Raw genomic sequence first — 23357 nt, forward strand, 5'->3', positions numbered from 1 at the left:
TGAAATGTACATTGAATTCGCTGTTTAATAAGCTGACCCCCGATAAGTGAGTCTGTTTTACCATACCATACAGTTGTGACTATTATTAGATTTCAGTATATGTTCTAATATATCATTGTTAAAAATACAAAAATAAGAGCTTTCAATGTTGTATGGACAATAACTTCAATGACTCTGGTCCCACATCATTGCCAAAACCTAGCCCTCAAGAAATAAATAAAGTAAATGCAGTTGACCTTAACATAGTCGTATGCACCATCCAGATTTGTGTAATCTAAACGTTAGTTGTATCATCTGTGCAGAAATGGATAAGACAGCAAAATAAATCTGAATAGCCAATAATATCAAACTTTCTGTTTCAGATTCCAGTGGATGCACCATGGAAGGCTCCTCATGCTGTTGAATGGGATAAAATGTCAATGAATGAGTTCATAGACAAAGTTTGTTGGACAAAGTAAATGATTGCTATTGCTACACAAAAACATCATATGTGTGTTGAAAATGTAAAAATGCTATTTATTATATAAAACAAAAAATAAAAATAAAACATTGTTACTCATCACGTACATACTCAGCCCAGTAAAAAGAGAATACTCTCTCTATTCTTTCCATTTTTCAATTCCATTATTCCATGAAGTAGCTTCACACAAAACACTATCTTCTCTCAGTTATATTCATTTATAGATTATAGACGATTATAGGATCTGGATAGATTGAAGAGGTTATTGTAGTCAGTGCAAATAGTTTTCTCATGAGCCATGCTGGAAAAGTATACAGTATGTATGACATACTTCTTGTTTCTGTTGTACATATATTGTATGATTTTCAATTTTCTTCTTAAACGGGGAAAGTCCACAGCTGCATTCATTACTTTTGGGAAATACAGAACCTGGTCACCAGGAGGAGGCAAAGACACCCCAGCCAAAGGCTTAAATACCTCCCCCACTTCCCTCATCCCCCAGTCATTCTTTGCCTTTCATCACAGGAGGTTGGCAGAGAAGTGTCAGAAGATTCAAGATAGTCTCTTATGGAGGGTAGTACACTTCGAAATGGGACTGGAGTTTTAAGTAGTCCTGTCAGCCTCTCAGTGAGAGCATGGATGAAAGTTGGTCCGGAGATGCAGGGAGTTTCTTTCTGCGAAATCATCCCGACTCATATTAACAGCTGCATAAGCAATCCGCGTTGACGAGTTTCGCTTCCTGCTTTATTCACTCAAGTCCATGTCAGAAGCAACGCTACTGTCTGTCACACTTGAAGGGCCGTGTTCCTGTTCCATGGCATAGATTCCAGTAAGATTGTCTCATTTTCCTTTTCAATGTGAGAATGTAATGTAATGAAGAAGACAGGGTCTCAGTGGGACTCTTTTATCTTTATGGAATCAAGGGTTAATATCTCCTGAGGGGGGGTTATTGAACAGGGGGGACTTTAATCATGTTTCTGTCTGCTAATGTGTAGTGATGCTTGGGCTCATGGCTATTTCGGAACATAATGGCCTTTTTCAGGCTGTGTGGTTGTTGTGGACTGGTGTGCTTTTCTTTAGCCTGTATGGTGCACCTTGTGACCGGGCGTGGTCACGTGTTTGTTCTCCATTTCCGTATTCCTGACCATGTGGCGATGGAGAGAGTCTGTTTTCGCTACTTGTCTGGGTCATAGAAGGTTGTGAGTGCCCCAGCAATTGGAGGTGTAAGGTGCCGTTTAATTTTTTTATCCATAATTTCAATCAAGTTATGGAGGATTCTAATTTTTTTGGAGACGGATGTCTCTGGTTCTGATTCTTCTTGCGAAGAATATGAAATGGCCTGGTGATCCAAGCCCATCAGTTATGTTCCGAATGGTGTTTTAGAGTGCTCTTTTCTCCCGATTTGGAGAACTTAGAGTCCGCTGAGCCATCCGCCCCTGAGGATTCCGTATCCCGTGAGGCATGCTCCCTAGCACCTTCTGTTGCTCCACAAGCAGGTGTCCCAAATGCTGTTACCCCTTCTCCGGAAGGGGGCTTGTTTCCTCCAGAGGTTACTGCACGGTTCTGCATGGCCATATCTAGGGCGTTGGTGCACTTACATCTTCCAGGAAGATCTTGTCCGTGTTCTGTTAACCAGGGCTCATCAGGCGTGGGGTAATCTGTATCAGATCAGCCCTCTGGGGTAGCAGTTCCCCCTGAGGCTTCAGGGGTTTAGCCTTCGGGCCAGGGTCGTCAGTTGCCCTGGCTGAGGTGAGTCTTGCCTTTCGATTTAGACTGGCGCGCCTTCGTGTCCTGCTGAGGCATGTGTTGGCAGCGCTGGAGGATCCCAGTTCTAACGTGTTGATGGATTCTCAGTCTTCTGTTCCAGATGGCAAGCAGGGTTAGACGAATGGGGGGATGAAGATCAATCTCTTCGTCATCTCCTTTTTTTATTTTTTTGTGTATCTCATCCCAGCTCTGAGATTTGGAAGAATTGGGTCTCTGTCCAGCTGGTCCGGTTAGTATGTCCATTCTTCTTGGGCATTCACCGGCAGGTGCTGCCTTCTTTTATTTTGATCCAGTTAGATTGTATTTTATTTCTTTTGTGAGCTCATGACTGTTGTAGTTTTTCCTTTGAAAAACCTTTTCTTCTTTGGGATTTGATACTAGCGATTTTGTAGTCACGATGGACTACCGCAAAACTTAAAAAAAACTTTAAACTTAAAAAAAAAAGAAAAAGAAAGGTTAAGACATTGTTTAGGCCTCGGAGCTTACATGTCTACGATTTGTCTGTTTATTTAGTCTAGCCCTGCTAGGGCTTCAACTTTTCTGTGGCCTTGGATAGTTCTTTTTTTATTTTTTTTATTGAATCATCTTCAATTATTATCCAGATGGTACAATATAGATTTGTGATAGTCATTGATGTCAACATATTAAGGATTTTACATTATCATCTGGACTATAGCAGGATGCCAATCAGATGAATTTTACAATAATTACCAAAAAATGTAATAACACAAATCTGATAATAAAGATAAAAAAAAAATAAAGAAAAGAAAAGAAAAAAGTCAGCCATTAAATGTTCCCGCCGTGTAGGGGCACCACCAGGAAAAGCCATATATGTGTCTACTAGAGGGCCTTGACAGTTCTGTTGCATCCTGTATATCAGGCTGGTCCTGGTTGGGTACTAGTTTCACTGCTCCTTGAGGTCTTTATCAGACACGTGGTGCCCTTGACAACTGACTGGTCCTGTTTGGGTACTGAGTTTGCTTCTTCTTGTTATGAGGCTGTTTTCTTGTTCTACAAGTTATGGGAGGCATTTCAATCCTCGATGTCAGACTGGTCCTAGTTTATTTTTCAGGGTGGGGCGTCAGAGGGGATTGTGCTCAGTCCTAGGTGTCCTGTTCCTTACATAGCTAGCAGGGTTATCCAAAATTCGGATCCTGCTATGTCTTTACTCTGGAGGCTCCTGAGGTCCTTTGGATCAGGAGCTAGAGTTTCTTCCCTCCAAGAGGGGAGGGGGTTCAGATGACTCCATGGAAATCCTCTGTACCTGGTTTTACAGGTGATTTCTTTCTCCTCTATTGGTACCTCTTTTGGATTGTTCTCATTGATTTGATCCTTTTGCGTCAGTACCTCTTCATTATGGTCGAGGTTGATTGTGTATCTTTTCCCCTTTTTTCCTTGGGGTAGGTCTTTTTGTTATCTGATCCCATAATTTTGGGGATCTGGGGATTGTTATGTTGTCTCTGTGTTCGGTTGCCCCTGTTTAGGCGGTTCGTTTGATCCGTCGCCTGCCAGGAGTTTAGGATGCTCATTCATTCGTCAATTCCTTGAGCTGTAGGGGCCCCGGAGGTTGATCCAGAGTGGTCGTTAGATACTATCACATTTTCTCAAACGCCATTCTTTCTAGAGTTTGAGTTCTGTTCTCTTTGAGTTCTACCTTAGTCTATCGGACTTGGTGGGTGTTGACCCTAAAGGCCCATTGGGGCTGAGTGTTCAGTCTCTGAGATACTTACATAAGAGTTCAGTGTTTAAGACCCAGTGTGGGCATGGCTGTAATTGCATCATCTATGGTGCAAGGTCATCTTCAGATGGAGTAACCTGGTGGTTGTTAGTTTGGAGCCGGCTCCGAGTTCTGGGGGTCCGGTTTTTTACCTAGTCCTTGTCGTTGACTGGACATTTTGATTACTTTGCTTTCCAGATCCCATATGATATGGATCTGAACGGCCCAGTTCCAGATTGGTTTTCCTGGTCCTGGGACATCTCCTTGTTTCTTCTTTTTCTCTCTTATGGAGACATGGGAAATTTTCTACTGGGCTGACTGTAGTGGTCGGATGGTACCTATCAATTGGTTTTTGCCTTTGAAGTTCGTCTGCAGCTATTCGCACCTTGCTTTTGTGTTATGTGAGTATTATGTTTTCGGTTTTCTTTCCTTTGGTGAGGTTCTAGTATACCGCTGTTATCCACCTGGTTCCCTGGAGTTCCTTTTCTTCCTCTATTCAGTGGGGATAACTTCCCTGCCTCGCGTGCAGGATGTCATGTGATTGCATGCACCTGGAAGGTTAGCTTTTCCTGTGGCATGCCATTCTTGTAACCTTGGTCGAGGGTCTCTCTTTGTGAGTGTACCTTCCCCTCAGATTCTGAAGGGAGCTGTGGCTAGGTTCTTGGAACACGAGCTAGTCTTTCGGGGGGTCAGGGCCTCCTCCTATTGCCTTTTCTGAGGAACTCGGGGCTGGAGGTCGTTGCTGATCTCTGGGCCTGGTGGTTTCAGGGAATTTTGTTCTCCTTTTCCTTTTGGACATTGCCAGTCGCTTCGGTGCTGGGTCCGTTTCCTCAGAGTAAGGGTCAGGAATCTGACTGCTATGTTGAGCATTGACCTTGTATCATGAGAATATCATGTGGACTCCTTTAGGTTGGGAGGCTTTGCGGTGAAACCTTCCCTCAGCAGGTAGTTGGTCCTTAATTTTTGGTCAGGGGGCTGTCCTCCCCTTCCCTGTTTTCTGGTGGTGGTGGTGGGGGGTGATCTGCACTACTTTCAGAGTTCGTCTCCTCCAGGAAGGTTCAGGTTCAAGTTTACTAGCTACTTGGTTATCTAGTTTTGGAAGCTTGACGTTCTGTTCGGCCACCTATCAGATGGAAGCCTGCGACTTTTGCCTGAAGCGTAAACAGATATTACTATGCTGTTTTCTGGTCTGCTCCCTGGGGCTTTTTTGCCCCACGGTTGTTCAGTTCTGAGTGCTGGATAGCGCTCTGTGGTATGGTAGCGGGGTTCTACCTTTTATCCTTCTAGGACCTCCGATCTGGTTAGGGCATTACATTGGTTCCTTGGGATCCATGCTAGAGAAGGTCTGGAAATTTCTTTCATTCGCTCTGCTCTGTCGGTAGGGTTTTCTCTACGCGGCCTTGCCCTATTGCAGCCTTGTAATCCGCTCTTTTAAATTACCCTTGGGGTTTTCGTTGTTTGCCTTTGGTTTGTTGCTGAGGTCCTTTCGGACTTCCTTATCTGATTCCTCCTTCTTCTTTTTCTGGGAGAATGTGGATATTCCCCTTACCTCCGGTTAGGGGGAGAGTTTAATTTGGGGGCTTCGAGTCTGTGGGACTTTGTCTCCTCAGAGGCTTTTGTGCTCGGTTGAGTCTTGTGATTCTGAGTGGCCTCTAGCCAGGGCCTTTATGGTCTAACTGATGTGCAGTTACTTGGTCCTTTATTCCATTTTTGTCCCTTCTGCTTCTGGTGAAGCAGTTTTTTTTTATCGGTAGTTTGGGTTATGGCAGGCTGTGGTGCCTTCAGAATGGGCTGCCTTTTGTACCTGCCCGTTTGCATTCAGTGTCCTTTAAAGCTTGGGTATGGTTTTCCCCCAGTCATTCTGCCGAGAGAACAAGGAACAGTAGGAGAAATATCAGGGTGAAAAAGGTGCCAGAAGAACAAAAAAAAAAGAATATAAGGCCGCCCAAAAGTAATGAATGCAGCTGTGGACTCTCCCCGTTTAAGAAGAAAAACTTAAATTATGCTTACGAGATCATTTTATTTTCTTCTGACAGGGAGAGTCCACAGCTCCTCGCCCGCGTTTTTTCTATGGGGCGGCCTTAAATTCTTTTTATTTGTTCTTCTGGCACCTTTTTCACCCTGATATTTCTCCTACTGTTCCTTGTTCTCTCAGCAGAATAACTGGGGGATAAGGGAAGTGGGGGAGGTATTTAAGCCTTTGGCTGGGGTGTCTTTGCCTCCTCCTGATGGCCAGGTTCTGTATTTCCTAAAAGTAATTAATGCAGGCTTGGACTCTCCCCGTCAGAAGAAAAGAAAATGATCTGGTAAGCATAATTTAAGTTTTCCTGTATTTATAGTAGTGACAGGGCACTGCTTCCATTAAATTGCTATCCCTTGAATATTTTTTTGTCATTATTATTATCATTACCATTTATTTATCATATAATATTAAATGTTGTATCACAAGACATATGTATATATGTGTATTTTACACCTAAGCAAGATTACAGTACTTTAAAGGGATGATGTGCATCTCTCAGAAACTTAGCACTTATGCTACTATCTCTGAGTATTCATGCAAATGCACAGCAAGCTTTAGTGAGCCACAGACTCAATAACCATGGGCTAGATTACAAGTGGAGCTCTATCGATAGGCCCCAAATATGGTATTACAAGTTGATGTTTAAATATTGGAACCAAAGCATCTAAGCTCACACTATACTTTTAATGGTGGATAGCGCAGGGAGTACTATTAACGTTGCTCTTTGCACTCATATTACAAGTCATGAGTTAAGTGTTGCTCAAGCACAATACAAAATACCCCTTTAAAAATAATTCTAATTAATAGTATAGCGCAGAACTACATGAATAACTCCACTACTTGCGCACCATCTGCTTAGCACAGCCTCAGCTTTGCGCATGATTGACTTCGTTTTTGAGCGATATCCAAGATAAATTTTACAGCATGCCCCCATGAGGGATTTAGTGCACCAGCGCTATCCAACATTCAGATGTTAGTGCGCACTAGACTACTGCTTGAGCAATAAAAAAATACGTTTTGATCTCCACTTGTAATATAGGCCTACATGTTTTGTAATTTGGCACTTAATTAAGCAACTACAGTATATTTATTGAGAAATTAAGCTATTACTTGATAAAATGTTATTGTTTATGCTAAAAATCATTTATTTGATTTAGCATCAACATTTTACACAATTCCCTGCATTGTAAGTCATAGTGATGTGCGCCTTAACCAAAGCATCCACATCTTAAATTTAATAATTCATGGAAGCTTTGAAATAGAAGTAAACTACGGATCTTTGTTGACATTTTGCAATGTTTAAAATCCATACAAATGATCGCCTCACCCAGAGACCATAACATCTACTCTGTGAACTGCTGCATTATATTTTGGTGCATTATAAATAAAAATAATATTTCATTATTATGTTTTATAACTGTATATTGATTGCCTAGGGTAAAAAACATGTTTACAATACAGACTGTGTGCAATATAGTTTTATCGAATTGTAAATGCTAATGTATGCTAATTTTTTTCTCAACAGACCAGCAAAAAGGTTTGCTCAGCTTTTTGTTAATGTGAATGTGACTTCTGAGCCACAGCAGGTTTCTGCTTTGTGGTTTCTGTGGTATACAAAGCTCTGTGGGGGAACTTCACGGATGTTTTCAGTTACCAATGGAGGACAGGTAGGAGGAGATAACTAATTTTTACTTAGAAGCAAAACTGCAGCATAAAGTGTCTACTGCATGATTCAGATAGAGCATGCTATTTTCATTTTTCTTTGTTCTCTTCCTATCTTTATTTAGATAGCAGGAATGTAAAGCTTAGGAGCCTGCCCATATTTGGTTCAGAACCTGGGTTACGCTTGCTTATTGGTGGCTAAATGTAGCCACCAATAAGCAAGCACTATCCAGGGGGCTGAACCTAAAATGGCTCCTAAGCTTTACATTCCTGCTTTTTAAATAAAGATACCAAGAGAACAAAGATTAATTGATAATAGAAGTAAATTAGAAAGTCATTTAAAATTGCAAGCTCTATCTGAATCATGAAAGAAAAAATGTGGGTTTAGTGTCCTTTTAAATGATTGCTTAGCATGTATCAGAATATGAATTTTCATAAATGAATATGGTTTATATAGGTAGTGATAAAGAATAGGATTATTCTATAGGTCATGAAACTTTTTTTATATACACATAGTGACCAGTAATATCGGCTCTTAATGTATTCCCAAAACACAAGGGTGTCTCCAATAATTATATTTCTCAATGTATCTCAAGAAGAGATTAATAATTAACTTCAATAAACTGAATTCACCCCCACGTGCACACATTCATCTCAAGCTTGATGGCCATTGCTTAGAGAAACCAAGCTTCCCGCTAACTTGAGCACTCCACTTCTAGTCAGCGCTATACAGATAGCCATTGTGTAATCAGTCTAATATGAAATGATCTATAACTACAGCTTTGTAAGTTTTTTGTTTATGGTATGCGAAACACATCCATCTTTTTTTTTTTTTTTATTAAAGTCAAGGTTTATAATTATTTTTCTCGTATGGCTTTTTATGCTATTATTCTATAGGTGCCTCTATTAAACTTGAACAATATGGTTTATCTAAAGAAAACGGCAGCAACAAATTAAATTATCTTGATATCAAAAATCTTCTTCCCAGTGTTCACTTGTAGGTGGAGGCTCATATGTCTAGGGATGATATGCACTAAAATAAGTGAGTTGATGTCTAAAGAAAAAAGAGGAAAAGTTTCCTAGACCAGAAGAAAAAAATATTTATTAGTTTAATAAATATTAATTTAAAAAGGGTATTATTTATTCTATTAAATGGTTGTAAATTTAAAAAATGCAAAATCCTGTTAATAGGATTTATTTATATGGGTTAAGGAATCTGTATTTTTGCACAGAGATATGTTTAAAAGGGTCATTTAGGGGCAGCACAACATTAATAAATAATCTTTATATTCCTTTTTCCCCCTCCCCCTCCCCTTTTTTTTTTTTTTTTTTTTTTTTTTTTTCTTCTTTTCTTCTTCCCTTTTCTTCTCTTTCTCACAATTTTTAAGGATAGGGAGCTATTAAGGCTCTGTCACAAAATCCTGTTAATCGGATTTATTTATATGGGTTAAGGAATCTGTATTTTTGCACAGAGATAGGTTTAAAAGGGTCATTTAGGGGTAGCACAACATTAATAAATAATTTTTATATTCCTTTTTCTCCCTCCCCATCCCCCTTTTTTTTTTTTTTTTCTCCTCCATAGGTATTAGCCATAATAAGTAATTTAGTAAGAAGTCGCTAAGTTGGCCATCTTTTACGAAAGGGTGGGATTAAGAGGCTCTAATTAACAAGGGGTTTCTTTGGGACATAGAATATTTTTAACAAAGATAATTGTTGCATATTTGCCAAAAGGGGAAAATCCATCTGTCGGTTTAATTTTCCCCAATATTTGGTTCTGGGTAGGTTATGAATAGAGTGTGTATGGCTGTGTGTATGTCTCTTTCCCCTCCCTCCCCCCCTCCCCTTTTTTTTTTTTTTTCTTTTTTTTTCCCTCCTGCTCTGCTCTTGCCCCCTCGGCGCCCCTTCTCCTCTCCTTTTCAATTCCTCTTGGTATATATGCATCATCATGGATTAGTACATTCATTTAAAGAATGAAGTTAGATAAAAGAAAGATTTGCTTATTATCTCAAAATGCTAAGGGGCTTAATAGCCCGCAGAAACGGAATAAAGCTCTCCATAGTTTTCTTAAAGAAAAGGGAGACATCATTTTTGCACAAGAATCTCATTTTAATAGAAATAAAGTACCCAATTTTTCTAATAACCATTATCCTATTATATATCAAAGTTCCAATAATTTAAAGAAAAACGGAGTCTGTATATTATTTCACAGAGACTCCCCATTCCAACTTATACAGATGGACAAAGATGAAGAAGGGAGATTTATTTGTTTGGTGGGTTTACTGTACAATAAACCAGTCACATTAGTAAATATTTACGCCCCAAATAGAGGACAGAAGCTATTCTTTAAGAAAATACATAATCGGATACTAGATGTACAAAAAGGTACCTTAATTATGGGGGGCGATTTTAATATCCCAATGGAGCCCAGGGAGGACTGTTCTAAATTTAAAAGTAACATTTCTAAACATATTATTAACTCAGTTAAGTCAAATCTTCTCTCTTTGTCATTAATAGACGTATGGAGGACACTCCATCCGTCTATTAGAGATTACACTTATTACTCCCCACCCCAAAAATCTTATACACGCATTGATTACTTTTGGATTGACCAAAATAGTTATGTTTTGGCCAAAGAGGCCAAAATACATAACATCACTTGGTCAGACCACTCTCTCTTATCTATGCAGCTATACTGGCCCCAAAAACCAATAGTTCCTTACCAATGGCGCTTAGATGATAACCTTTTAAAAGATCTTCAAATAAGACAGTCTATTTTTAAAACAATAGAATCCTATTTTGAAAATAATACCATAGAAGATTCTTCTCCTAGTACGTGGTGGGCTGCTCATAAAGCAGTAATAAGGGGTGAGTTCATAAAATATAAAGCTAGAGTAAATAGACGAAATAGAGAACAATATACACGCTTACTAGAGTCACTTTCCAGGGCAGAACATAAGCATAAGAAGGACCCATATAATAAACAATTAGCAGACTCCCTTAAAAAAGAACGGGAAGATTTAAACGGGTTTTTGGAGAGGGGAGTACAACGGAGAGCGTTACAGCTTAAAAAAGTATTTTTTAACGGCGGTAATAAAGCCGGTAGATTATTAGCTCGAGCATTAAAAAAAAGAACCTTACAAACATATGTAGCTAAAATAATAGACGGGACAGGGACCCCCAAGGTAGGGAGTCAGGATATTGCCAAGACATTCCAAAGTTATTACCAACAACTATACAATCTGGACAAACAAAATGAAGATAAAAGAATTTTATCAGATAAAGCTAAATATGTCAATGAAACAAAGATTCCCAATATAACGGACTCTCAAAAAGATATGTTAGACGAACCCTTCTCCCTACAAGAGATCATACAGACCATTAAAGAATTTGCCGTTGGGAAAAGCCCAGGAATAGATGGTTTCACCTCTAATTATTATAAAACATTTAGTGAGTCTCTGGCACCAAAACTTTTATTATATTTCAATTCAACAAGCTCAGAACCCCTTTTAGCAAAGGAAATGCTAGAAGCAAAGATTGTCTTACATAAACCTGGTAAAGACCCTAAAAGTCCAGCAAGCTATAGACCTATTTCTCTATTGAATAATGATGTAAAAATATATGCCAAACTTATAGCGAACAGAATTAATAAAGTTTTACCAGAAATTATAAATTTAGATCAAGTAGGTTTCGTACCACGTAGAGAAGCAAGGGACAATACCATCAAGGCTCTATATTTAATAAAGTATGTTAAATTACATAAGATCCCGTTGGTTATGCTCTCATTGGACGCAGAAAAGGCTTTTGACCGGCTAGACTGGTCTTTTCTAAGATTAACACTGAATAAATTTGGTTTTGGGGAAAAAATGATACAACGTATCTTCCATCTCTATGCATTCCCATCGGCTAAAATAAAAATTAATGGGGTACTTTCGGAGTCTTTTCACATCACAAACGGAACGAGACAGGGTTGTCCCCTATCCCCGATATTATTTGTCCTTTCCATGGAGATACTAGCTGCAAAAATTCGCTCGGATGAAAATATTTCTGGCATAAAAATAGGGTCCCAAGAATTTAAGGTATCTTTATACGCGGACGACGTGTTACTCACAATATCAGACCCGGTCAGATCTATTAAAAAATTAGATCAGATATTGCAGGAATTTGGAAGCTATTCGAATTTCCTCATTAATAAAACTAAATCGGAAGCACTTAAACTTGTAATGTCATCTAGGGACTATCGTGAATGTAAGGCGAGCAATACATATGTCTGGAAAGACTCTTCCCTGAAATATCTAGGGGTTCAATTATCAGCTGATGATACACACCTTTTTTCAGAAAACTATTCTGTGTTAGCCGCTAAAATTCAGTTAGATCTGAATTTATGGAGATCTAAAATGATATCATGGCTAGGGCGCATACATACTGTTAAAATGAATATCCTCCCACGCATCCTATATCTTTTTCAGACCATCCCTATTAATATTCCCTATACCTATTGTACTAAACTTCAGAAAATTATAAATTCTTTTATTTGGAACCAAACTAAACCAAGAATCAAAGCTATTATACTGTATAAGACAAGATCAGAAGGAGGGCTAGGTGTGCCAAATATTAGAAATTACCATAGAGCAATTACTCTACAAAGGATTCTAGATTGGCATATAAATCATAGGAATAAAGCGTGGGTACAGTTAGAAAATAATATCATAACGTCTCAACCAATGAATAAACTAATATGGTCATCAAGCAAAAGTAGACCGCTAAAAATTATGCAGTTCCCGATGATTAAGCACATCTTTGTAACCTGGGGGAAAATCACATCAGAGCATCCCCATATTTCAACTACACCTTCACCTCTCCTCCCGATTACGAATAATGTGGAGTTTCAGGGTGGGCATATAGCTAGTTATTCTAGCCCTCTAAACCTAACTCAATCTACACCGATATGCCAATTTTTAGATAATGGGAAACTCAAACCCCAACAGGAGCTGTCAAATTTAACCAATGGCACTTTTGGCCATTGGTTAAAGTATCTGCAATTACAAAATTTTGTAGCATGCCATTTAGAGAAAGAAAAGTTGGTCAGACAACTGACCAATTTTGAAAAAATTTGTCATACTGAAACTCCAATTAGGAGAACTGTTTCATTCAGTTATAAACTCCTTAACAATTCAACAGAGTTTTTAAAACTGAGTTATATGCAAAAATGGGAGATAGAGACCGGGCGACAAATAGAAGACTCAGACTGGCGGTCTATATGCATTAATGTAGCTAGATCATCTTCTTCCTCTAACATTCAGGAATTAAATTATAAGATACTTACTAGATGGTATTTAACGCCAGCTAGGCTGCATAGCATATATCCTAATGCCTCCAAGTATTGCTGGAGAGGTTGTGGTGGAGTAGGTAACATGCAACATATATGGTGGGATTGCCCCAGGGTAAAAAGTATGTGGGAACTAATTACAGGATATATTCAGCAGTTGAGTGGGAAGGAGGATTTAGAGTTGGATATATACATAGCACTATTAAATAAACCCATTAAAGGTATAGGTAAAATAAGAGCCAAATTAATAATGTATGTATTAAATGCATTTAAATCCTTATTGGCCAGAAACTGGAAAAAACCAAATGTCCCAGGGGAGGGAATGCTAATTGATAGAATTAATGAGTTATTATTGTTGGAAGAATATACATATTTAAGATCGAGCAGAGAAGAGGTTTTCCAGCTGATACGTTTCCAATGGGAGGAATTTAAACAAATAAATCAAATTTAATGTGCTAGGATGGAGGGGGACTCCTTGGAGGGGTGGGGGGGGGTCCGGAGCGGAGGGGACAGGAGGTTTTTAGGTAATCCCCTTTTTTTTTTTTTTTTTTTTTCCTCTTCTTTCCCTTCCTTCCTTTTACTGTCAATGTTGGGTGAATGGTCATTGGCTGTTGTAAGCAAGTGTTATTCTGATAGGAAGATTATGCCATTAGATCCTAGTGGACCAAGTGGTTTTTGCATGGGTCCATACACGGGTTCAACCTCAGCTTTCTTAAGATTTTCTTTCGGTATTAATATTAAGCGATTTTTTGAGTGTTGATTTGCATTTTTTTGTTTTTTTTGTATTGTGTCTGTTTATAAAATAAAAAAAAAAAAAAAAATTTAAAAAATGACTGCAAATACCTTAAAAAGACATGAAACTCGATGGGCGGAGCCGGCACTCACAGGAGATGGCCGCTTTTTAGGTGAGCTCCGGGACACCAGCCCAGCAAACGGCTCAATATGCACCTAAAGCTGTTGTTTTAAGCAATCGGAGGAAAGATCCGATCAGTTCAGAAGTGATAGTCACTTAACTGGCGGCAAAGTGATAAATTTTGAAAGCATCGGAGACGCTCTCCAGATCAGAGCCAGATCAGAGCCTGCTAAAGTGAATGCGCAGGAAGTTATGAACACAGCAACGTGGGATCGATATTAAAGCCTCTGAACCGGTTAGCACAGGAGATCGTCATACCGTAAGGCAACAAATATAAACTTACAGGTTTGTCAATTCCTTACACCGGGGGGGATCTTCCAACAGGCCCAAAAAACGATAGAATCCATTTTGTAGCAGCCACGCAGAGATGCAAATTACCGCCATGATAATAGGCTCTGCAGCGATATGTAAATTGCTCAGGAGACTTTATTAATGAATAAAGCACAAGTCACAGCCATCTTACAGCATGATATATAGAGCTGAAATGCTTTACTAGTCATATCATTACATTAGCCCGTAAGCACTCAATAAATGCATAAATAAATAACTTTGTGATACTCCCAGTGCTGCAGCTAAAACACACGCCCATATTCACAAAGAACTGTCTCTCTCTGTCACGAAAAGAGTCCTGTATTAAGATATAAATAAAATCAATCTCAGCTGATTGTTTGGACAATTCTGGAACACTTTTTCAATATTGTCAGCGCTTTCTATCTGTTCATCCTCATTGGCACGTAATCTGCAGCTATGTCTCCTAGAAAAATGCCCCAGAAGGATAAAGAAAAACGCTCTAAACCTAAAGTATCATCTACACCATCAGTAGATCACTTTTTTAAAACAGCAAACCCACAAGTGCCAGATCTATCTCTTTCTACTTCTCCTAAGATAACACATACACCACCCACCTCTGAGTCTGAATCAGATGAAGAACAAGCATCCATTTGTGTCCCCAATTCCTTACTCTCTTCCCTACCTTCAAAGGAAGACTTTGCAAAGTTGCTTATTCAAGTAAAGGAGTGCATTAAAGACGAGATCTCAGACTTAAAAAAGGACATACTAGATATTGACAACAGGGTGGAAAAGCTTGAAAATGATTGGGGAAATTATAGCTCAGAGACAGCTGAAATGAAAACCCAACTGGACCAACAAGATAACACTATACAACAACTGGAAAACAAATTAGATGATCTGGAGAACAGATCCAGGAGGCATAACATAAGAATTAGGGGAATTCCAGAAACAGTCCAAGCAGCAGATCTACCTATGTATTTACAGTCTCTTTTTCTATATCTCAGGAACCAAGAAGATCCACCTTCAGTTGAAATCGATAGGCCTCATAGAGCACTAAGACCCACTCCTCCAGAAGGAGCTCCCCCGAGAGACATTATTGAATAACTAATTACTCCGTGAAAGAGCAAATAATGAAAGGGGCAAGAAGTAAACAACCTATACAATTCGAGGGTGTGAATCTCCAGTTTTATACAGATCTCTCCAGCAGAACCCTTCAAAAGAGTGAAGAATTGGCTCCATTAACATCTCACCTTAGATCATTGAACATCAAATACAGATGGAACCATCCATTTCAATTAGTGGCAACGTGGAACAACAGAAGAGCAATCTGCGCAGCCCCATCAGAAATGTTGGATTGCTGCCGCAAGCTAGAAATTCCTCCTACGGCGTCAGACACAGAGATACCCAGGGAACAAACAGAGAAGTTAAGGCAAAGAGCATCCCCTAAACCTCAACGTACAGAATGGCAACAAGTGCAGAGGAAAAAATAACAACTCGTATCATTTGGAACACCGATATGGCTGGTGGGTGACTAGATCTGAGATCTACAATGGCACCCAAGAGTATCCTTTTTGGGCCTTTGAGCCTAGGTTATTGAACTATTAAGATGGATTTTGCTTTAAGTGTACTGTTACAATGGAAAAATATGCTATATTACTATGTTTATAATTAACAACCATTTGCTGGGTGGGGAGAGTTCCATCGGGAATTCTTTTTAGTTGTGACCCCCCCAGTAACTAATCTTAGATTAGTCCTAGTTTTCAATGTTATTTTTCTAGTTTGTTATAGTTGTTTATTATTTGTTATAGCAGAAACTGTCTTATTGAGTTGTAAGATGAACAAATTTATCACTTATTCAGTTAAACCAAACACATAGATGAGTGAAACCATGATATGTATATTATCCCAGAACGTTAAAGGGTTCAATAGTCCCAATAAAAGGTCCATGGCGTTTATGGATATTATTCACAAAGGAAGTAATATTGTGGGATTACAATAAACACATTTTAAGAGAGGCAACATACCACAACATTATCACAGTAAATATTCCCAACACTTCCATAGTGCACACCCAAAAAAAAAAAGTCAATGGAGTAAGCATATTAATCCACAAGTCGATCCCTTTTAAGTTAATAAATCAGAGCAAAGATAGGGAAGGGAGATTCTTAGCTATAAGCGGTGTGCTATTCAACAAACCAACTACCATAATAAACATCTACGCTCCAAACCAGAAACAAGCCAGCTTCTTTAGATCTGTTGTTCCCCTGATTCAGGATATATTGGTGGGCCAGTTGATAATTTTGGGGGACTTTAATATCCCACTACTCCCCAAGTTAGATAGTTCTAATTGCAATATTCATACTCCTAAAAAATCCCTTAAAATGGTTTGGAACCTTATAAAAACATTCAGGTTGCATGATACTTGGAGAGTATTTAATCCAGGGAAAAGACATTACACATTTTTCTCGGCCCCAAACGAAACATATTCTAGAATAGATCATATATTGGTAGATCATCTCACCCTATCTCATGTTAAAGACATAGCTATTCTGCATACAGCCTGGTCAGACCACTCCATGGTGAGGTGCAACATAAATTGGCCATCTGCTCCACTTAAAGAGTTTAGTTGGAGGCTAGACAACACGCTTCTGTTAGACCCTGAGATAAATAAATTAGTTGCAGAGGAACTAAAGGAATTTTTTAAAAATAATGTACAGGAAGGCATGGCTTCTACCACAGTATGGGAAACCCATAAAAGCTATATAAGGGGGGTGCTGATAAAAGCCAGAGCACATAGAAATAAAATCCTCAGAGAAGAATACACCCACATAGCTAGGGAATTGTCTCACTTAGATTATTTGCACAAACTACACCCTTCTGAAAATAAAATTCAAGAGCAGCTTGATTTTTATAGATTTAAGATGCAGACACATCTACATATTAAAGCACAATCCACTGCCCTAAAACTGAAACAAAAGTACTATGCAGAGGCAAATAGACCGGGACGTCTTTTAGCAATATCCCTCAAAACAAAGCAAGCAAAAAATTACATTCACTCAATAGAGCAACCAAACGGTAAAATTGTAGAAAACACAAATCAAATAGCAGAAACCTTTAAAAATTATTTCCATTCTCTCTATAATCTGTTTCCCGATAGAACACAAACCCAACATTCCACAAAGTGCTCCCATTACTTAGAAGGGGTCCAATTAACCCAACTAACTGAGGAAGAAAAAGAAGCATTGAACTCACCAATCCTAAAATCAGAGGTAATAGAGGCAATTAAAACACTGAAAACTGATAAAGCTCCTGGCCCTGATGGGTTCTCAGGCCTTTATTATAAAGTGTATCAAAGCACGCCAATCCCTCATATGTTAAATGTTTTCCATCAAATAGAGAATACAGGCATATTCCCAGACAGCATGCTTCAAGCGTGCATCACGGTCTTGCCCAAACCAGGGAAGAAGAACGATCAACCCGCAAATTTTAGGCCCATATCCCTTCTGAATCTTGATTTAAAAATATATGCCAAAATATTAGCCACCAGAATGAACAAAGTCTTACCTAAATGAATCTCCCCTGACCAGGTAGGTTTCGTACCGAAAAGGGAAGCAAAAGATAATACGCTTAAGATCTTAGACGTACTAGAACATGTGAACAAGAATAACATCCCGATAATACTACTATCAACGGACGCTAAAAAGCATTTGATAGGCTAGACTGGTCCTTCCTAGAAGTCATCCTAACCAAATTTAATTTCCCGCCTCTATTCATAAAACAAATTATGGTACTTTATACTTTCCCCTCGGCACAGATTCAGATAAATGGCACACTATCAGATCAATTCAAAATTAGAAACGGAACTAGAAAGGGGTGCCCACTGTCCCCCCTCCTTTTTGTCCTGTCTCTGGAGGTTTTAGCATCCAAGATAAGACATAACAATTCCATTGAGGGAGTCACGATCGCAAATAAAGTTTATAAATTGTCCATGTTCGCGGACGACATTCTTATGTCGTTAACGTCCCCAGTAAAATCTATTGCAAATGTCCAAAAGGAACTTGCAGATTATGGGAAGGCGTCTAACTTCCTAGTAAATATGACAAAATTGGATATCCTCCCCATGAGGTCCCTCATACTACACTGACTGAAATTAGAAAAAACTGTAAATTCTCTATCCAACCTAGAGCTATTAAATATCTAGGTATAAATATAACACCCAAGGTGGAGTCTATCCGCTCAACCAATTATACAAAACTTTTAACAGAAATTACAAAGCTCACATCCTCCTGGAACTCCAAAAACACATTATGGATAGGTAGGATACATTCTGCTAAAATGATGTTACTACCCAAGATTTTGTATATACTCCAAACAATCCCACTCCCTCACACCGAGATTTATATTAACAAACTACAAAGATTAATAAACAGGTTCATTTGGAAGAATAAACCCTCAAGGATAAATAAGGCTACCATGTACCCATCAAAAGACCAAGTAGGATTAGGGGTTCCCAACCTTTTGTTATATAAAAGAGCGATATCCATGCAGAGGATTATAGAATGGTGTAGATTCAATGTAGATAATTTTAAACACTGGGTACAAATTGAACACGACATATCAGGAAATAAGCATTTAGGTGGGGCCTGTTGGCTACCTAACACCCCATTATATACGCATGGGGAGAAGTTGCAAACCATCACTAACACACTAACTGATTGGAATTTAATATGCGCACTTAGTAAGGAGATATCAAGCAGATTCTCACCATTATCTCCCATATTGGCTAATCCAGATCTCCCAATAGAGACGTTAATCACCCAGGATTCAGATTTGTCCATACATGGAGGCATACCAATAGTTACTTTGATAAACAACAATAAACTGAAACCCAAATCTGAATTAGGATCGCTAGAAGGGGACATCTTGACACCTTGGTTGAGATATCACCAAGTTAATCACTATATTAATACTCATAGAGAAAGAAGTAATTTTTCTCCAACATTGGTGTGTCCGGTCCACGGCGTCATCCTTGTGGGAATATTCTCTTCCCCAACAGGAAATGGCAAAGAGAGCACAGCAAAAGCTGCCCATATAGCCCCCCCTCTGGCTCCGCCCCCCAGTCATTCTCTTTGCCGCTCTGAACAAGTAGCATCTCCACGGGGATGGTAAAGAGTATGTGGTGTTAGTTGTAGTTTTTTATTTCTTCTATCAAGAGTTTGTTATTTTAAAATAGTGCCGGTTTGTACTATTTACTCTACAACAGAAAATGAAGAAGATTTCTGTTAAGAGTATGATTTTAGCAGTAGTAACTAAAATCGGTTGCTGTTCCCACGCAGGACTGTTGAAACCAGAGAACTTCAGTCGGGGGGGACAGTTTGCAGGCTTATCTGCTACAGGTATGATCAGTCATATTTCTAACAAGACATGTTAATGCTAGAAGACTGTTAATTCTCCCTTAAGGGGTAAGTAAGCCATTTTCTTAGACTCATAACAGATTATGGCTTATTATTGGGCTCTATACTGGTTGACACTATTGTGGGCTAAATCGATTGATTTATTTCATGTTTGGCAGTGTTTTTGAGTATGTAAAAGCACTTTTGGGAACGTTTTTATTCGCCTGGCATTTAGTTAGACTACTATTTCTCTCAGAAAGGCCCCTTCACTCTGGCATGCAGAGGAAGGAGGCCCCGTTTTCGTGCCTCAATTGCGCAGTTTACTTCCATGGCAGTGCATGCAGCTTCATGTGAGGGTTCTTGTGGCTTCAAAAAACGGACTCAGGAAGGTTTTTTTCAGTGCTGAATAACTCTCAGGGAAGGTAAAGAGCCGCAGCAAGGCTGTGGCTGTGATTGTAGTGTACTAAAATTGTTAAATTAAACAAATGGCTCCGCTCATTTTAAGGGTTAAAGTCTTGAAACTTGGTGTGCAATACTTTCAAGGCATTAGGACTCTGGGGTAAAAATTTTGTAAAAATCGGACATTGCCTTCATTGTTTTCCAACATATCAGAAATAAAGTGTGTCTGTTTATTATTTAAAGGGACAGTAACGCTTTTCTTTAAAAACGCTTTTATTGCATTATTAGCCTGCCAAAGTCTGTCTAACATGTCTATACCTTCAGATAACCTATGTTCTGTGTGTATGAAAGCCAAGGTGGTTCCCCCTGTTAATATATGTGCAAATTGTGTCATTGCGTCCAAACAAAGTACGGACAGTCCTGTCACATTGAATAAGATTGCCCAAGTTGATTCTTCGAATGAAGGTAGTGAGGATAGTTCTACATCCTCTCCTTCTGTGTCAACACCAGTTTTGCCCACGCAGGCTAGTACATCTAGCGCGCCAATGCTTGTTACTATTCAACAATTAACAGCAGTAATGGATAATTCTATAGCAAATCTGTTATCCAAACTGCCATCCTATCCCAGAAAGCGTGATAGCTCAGTTTTAAATACAGAAGATGAGCACGCTGGCGCTGAGGACAATTTATCAGTTGTACCTCCACATCAATCCGAATTGATAGCGAGGGAGGGTCTGTCTGAGGGGGAAATTTTTGATTCAGGAAAAGTTTCTCAGCAGGCAGACACTGATGTCGTACTATTTAAATTTAAGTTAGAACATCTCCGCGCCCTGCTTAAGGAGGTCCTAACTACCCTCGATGACTGTGATTCTTTGGTAATTCCAGAGAAATTGTGCAAGATGGACAAATTCTTAGAGGTCCCAGTGCACGCTGATGCCTTTCCGATACCAAAGCGGGTGGCGGACATAGTGACTAAGGAGTGGGAAAAGCCAGGTATACCTTTTGTTCCGCCTCCTATATTAAAGAAGATGTTCCCCATGGTTGACCCCAGAAAGGACGCATGGCAAACGGTTCCTAAGGTGGAGGGGGCAGTGTCAACATTAGCTAAGCGCACAACTATTCCTGTTGAGGACAGTTGCGCTTTTAAAGATCCTATGGATAAAAAATTGGAAGGATTGCTAAAGAAGATATTTGTTCAGCAAGGTTTCCTTCTTCAACCAATCTCGTGCATTATTCCTGTCACCTCGGCAGCATATTTTTGGTTCAAGGAACTAGAAAAATCGCTCCAAAAAGAGACTCCATATGATGAAGTCATGGACAGAATTCACGCACTAAAATTGGCTAATTCCTTTATTTTGGATGCCGCTTTCCAACTGGCTAAATTAGCGGCAAAAAATTCAGGTTTTGCAATAGTGGCGCTCAGAGCGCTCTGGCTAAAATCCTGGTCGGCGGACGTGTCGTCCAAGAATAAATTGCTTAATATTCCTTTCAAGGATAAGACCCTTTTCGGGCCGGAATTGAAAGAGATTATTTCGGACATTACCGGTGGAAAGGGACATGCCCTTCCACAGGATAGGCCTTTCAAGGCTAAGAACAAATCCAATTTTCGTTCCTTTCGCAATTTCAGGAACGGACCGAATCCTAACTCTGCGGCCTCCAGACAAGAAGGCAACTCTTCCCAGCCTAAACCAGCATGGAAACCATGGCAAGGCTGGAATAAGGGTAAACAGGCCAAGAAGCCTGCTGCTGCTACCAAGACAGCATGAAGGGGTAGCCCCCGATCCGGGACCGGATCTCGTGGGGGGCAGACTTTCTCTCTTCGCTCAGGCTTGGGCAAGAGACGTTTCCGGATCCCTGGGCGCTAGAAATAGTCTCTCAGGGGTATCTTCTAGAGTTCAAGGAACTCCCTCCAAGGGGAAGGTTCCACATGTCTCGCTTATCTTCAGACCAGATAAAGAGACAGGCATTCTCACATTGCGTAGGAGACCTATTAAAAATGGGAGTGATAAACCCAGTTCCAACAGTGGAACAAGGTCGGGGTTTTTACTCGAATCTGTTCGTAGTTCCCAAAAAAGAGGGAACTTTCAGGCCAATTCTGGATCTAAAAATCCTAAACAAATTCCTCAGAGTTCCATCATTCAAAATGGAAACCATTCGGACAATCTTACCAACAATCCAGGAAGGTCAATATATGACTACCGTGGACTTAAAGGATGCGTATCTGCATATTCCTATCCACAAAGATCATCATCAGTTCCTGAGGTTCGCCTTTTTGGACAAACATTACCAGTTCGTGGCTCTTCCATTCGGTTTAGCCACTGCTCCCAGAATTTTCACGAAGCTGCTAGGGTCCCTTCTAGCGGTTCTAAGACCGAGGGGCATTGCTGTAGCACCTTATCTAGACGACATTCTAATCCAAGCGTCGTCTCTTTCCAAAGCAAAGGCTCATACAGACATAGTTCTAGCCTTTCTCAGGTCTCAAGGGTGGAAGGTGAACGTAGAAAAGAGTTCCCTGTCCCCGTCAACAAGAGTTCCCTTTTTGGGAACAATCATAGATTCTTTAGAAATGAAGATATTCCTGACAGAGGTCAGAAAGTTAAAACTTCTAAACGCTTGTCAAGTTCTTCACTCTATTCCTCAGCCTTCCATAGCTCAGTGCATGGAAGTAGTAGGATTGATGGTTGCAGCAATGGACATAGTTCCTTTTGCTCGGATTCATCTAAGACCATTACAACTGTGCATGCTCAAACAGTGGAATGGGGACTATGCAGACTTGTCTCCCCAGATTCAAGTAGACCAGGTAACCAGGGATTCTCTCCGCTGGTGGTTGTCTCACGATCACCTGTCTCAGGGAATGAGTTTCCGCAGACCAGAATGGGTCATTGTCACGACTGACGCCAGTCTCTTAGGCTGGGGTGCGGTCTGGGAATCTCTGAAAGCTCAAGGTCTATGGTCTCGAGAAGAGTCTCTTCTCCCGATAAACATTTTAGAACTGAGAGCGATATTCAATGCGCTCCTGGCGTGGCCTCTCCTAGCAAAGGCCAAATTCATAAGGTTTCAGTCGGACAACATGACGACTGTAGCGTACATCAATCATCAGGGGGGAACAAGGAGTTCCTTAGCGATGAGAGAGGTATCCAAGATCATCATATGGGCGGAGGATCACTCCTGCCACCTATCTGCAATTCACATCCCAGATGTGGACAACTGGGAGGCGGATTATCTGAGTCGCCAGACTGTTCATCCGGGGGAGTGGGAACTCCACCCGGAGGTTTTTGCCCAGTTAATCCAACTATGGGGCATTCCAGATATGGACCTGAATGCGTCTCGCCAGAACGCCAAGGTTCCTCGATACAGATCCAGATCCAGGGACCCCAAGGCGACACTGGTGGACGCATTAGTGGCG

General features: G+C 40.0%; 1 protein-coding gene across 1 annotated transcript in view; it reads left to right on the forward strand.

Annotated features, from left to right (window-relative positions):
* The window catches only part of LOC128653286 (amine oxidase [flavin-containing] A), a 468419-nt gene that overhangs the window by 246759 nt on the left and 198303 nt on the right, over window positions 1-23357 (forward strand). The window contains exons 5-6 of the mRNA XM_053706491.1: window positions 363-454; window positions 7493-7634. Of these exons, the coding sequence (XP_053562466.1) occupies window positions 363-454; window positions 7493-7634 (234 nt within the window). The remainder of the gene's footprint in view (window positions 1-362; window positions 455-7492; window positions 7635-23357) is intronic.

This window comes from Bombina bombina, chromosome 3, assembly GCF_027579735.1.
Source record: "Bombina bombina isolate aBomBom1 chromosome 3, aBomBom1.pri, whole genome shotgun sequence".
NCBI classification, from domain to species: Eukaryota; Metazoa; Chordata; class Amphibia; order Anura; family Bombinatoridae; genus Bombina; species Bombina bombina.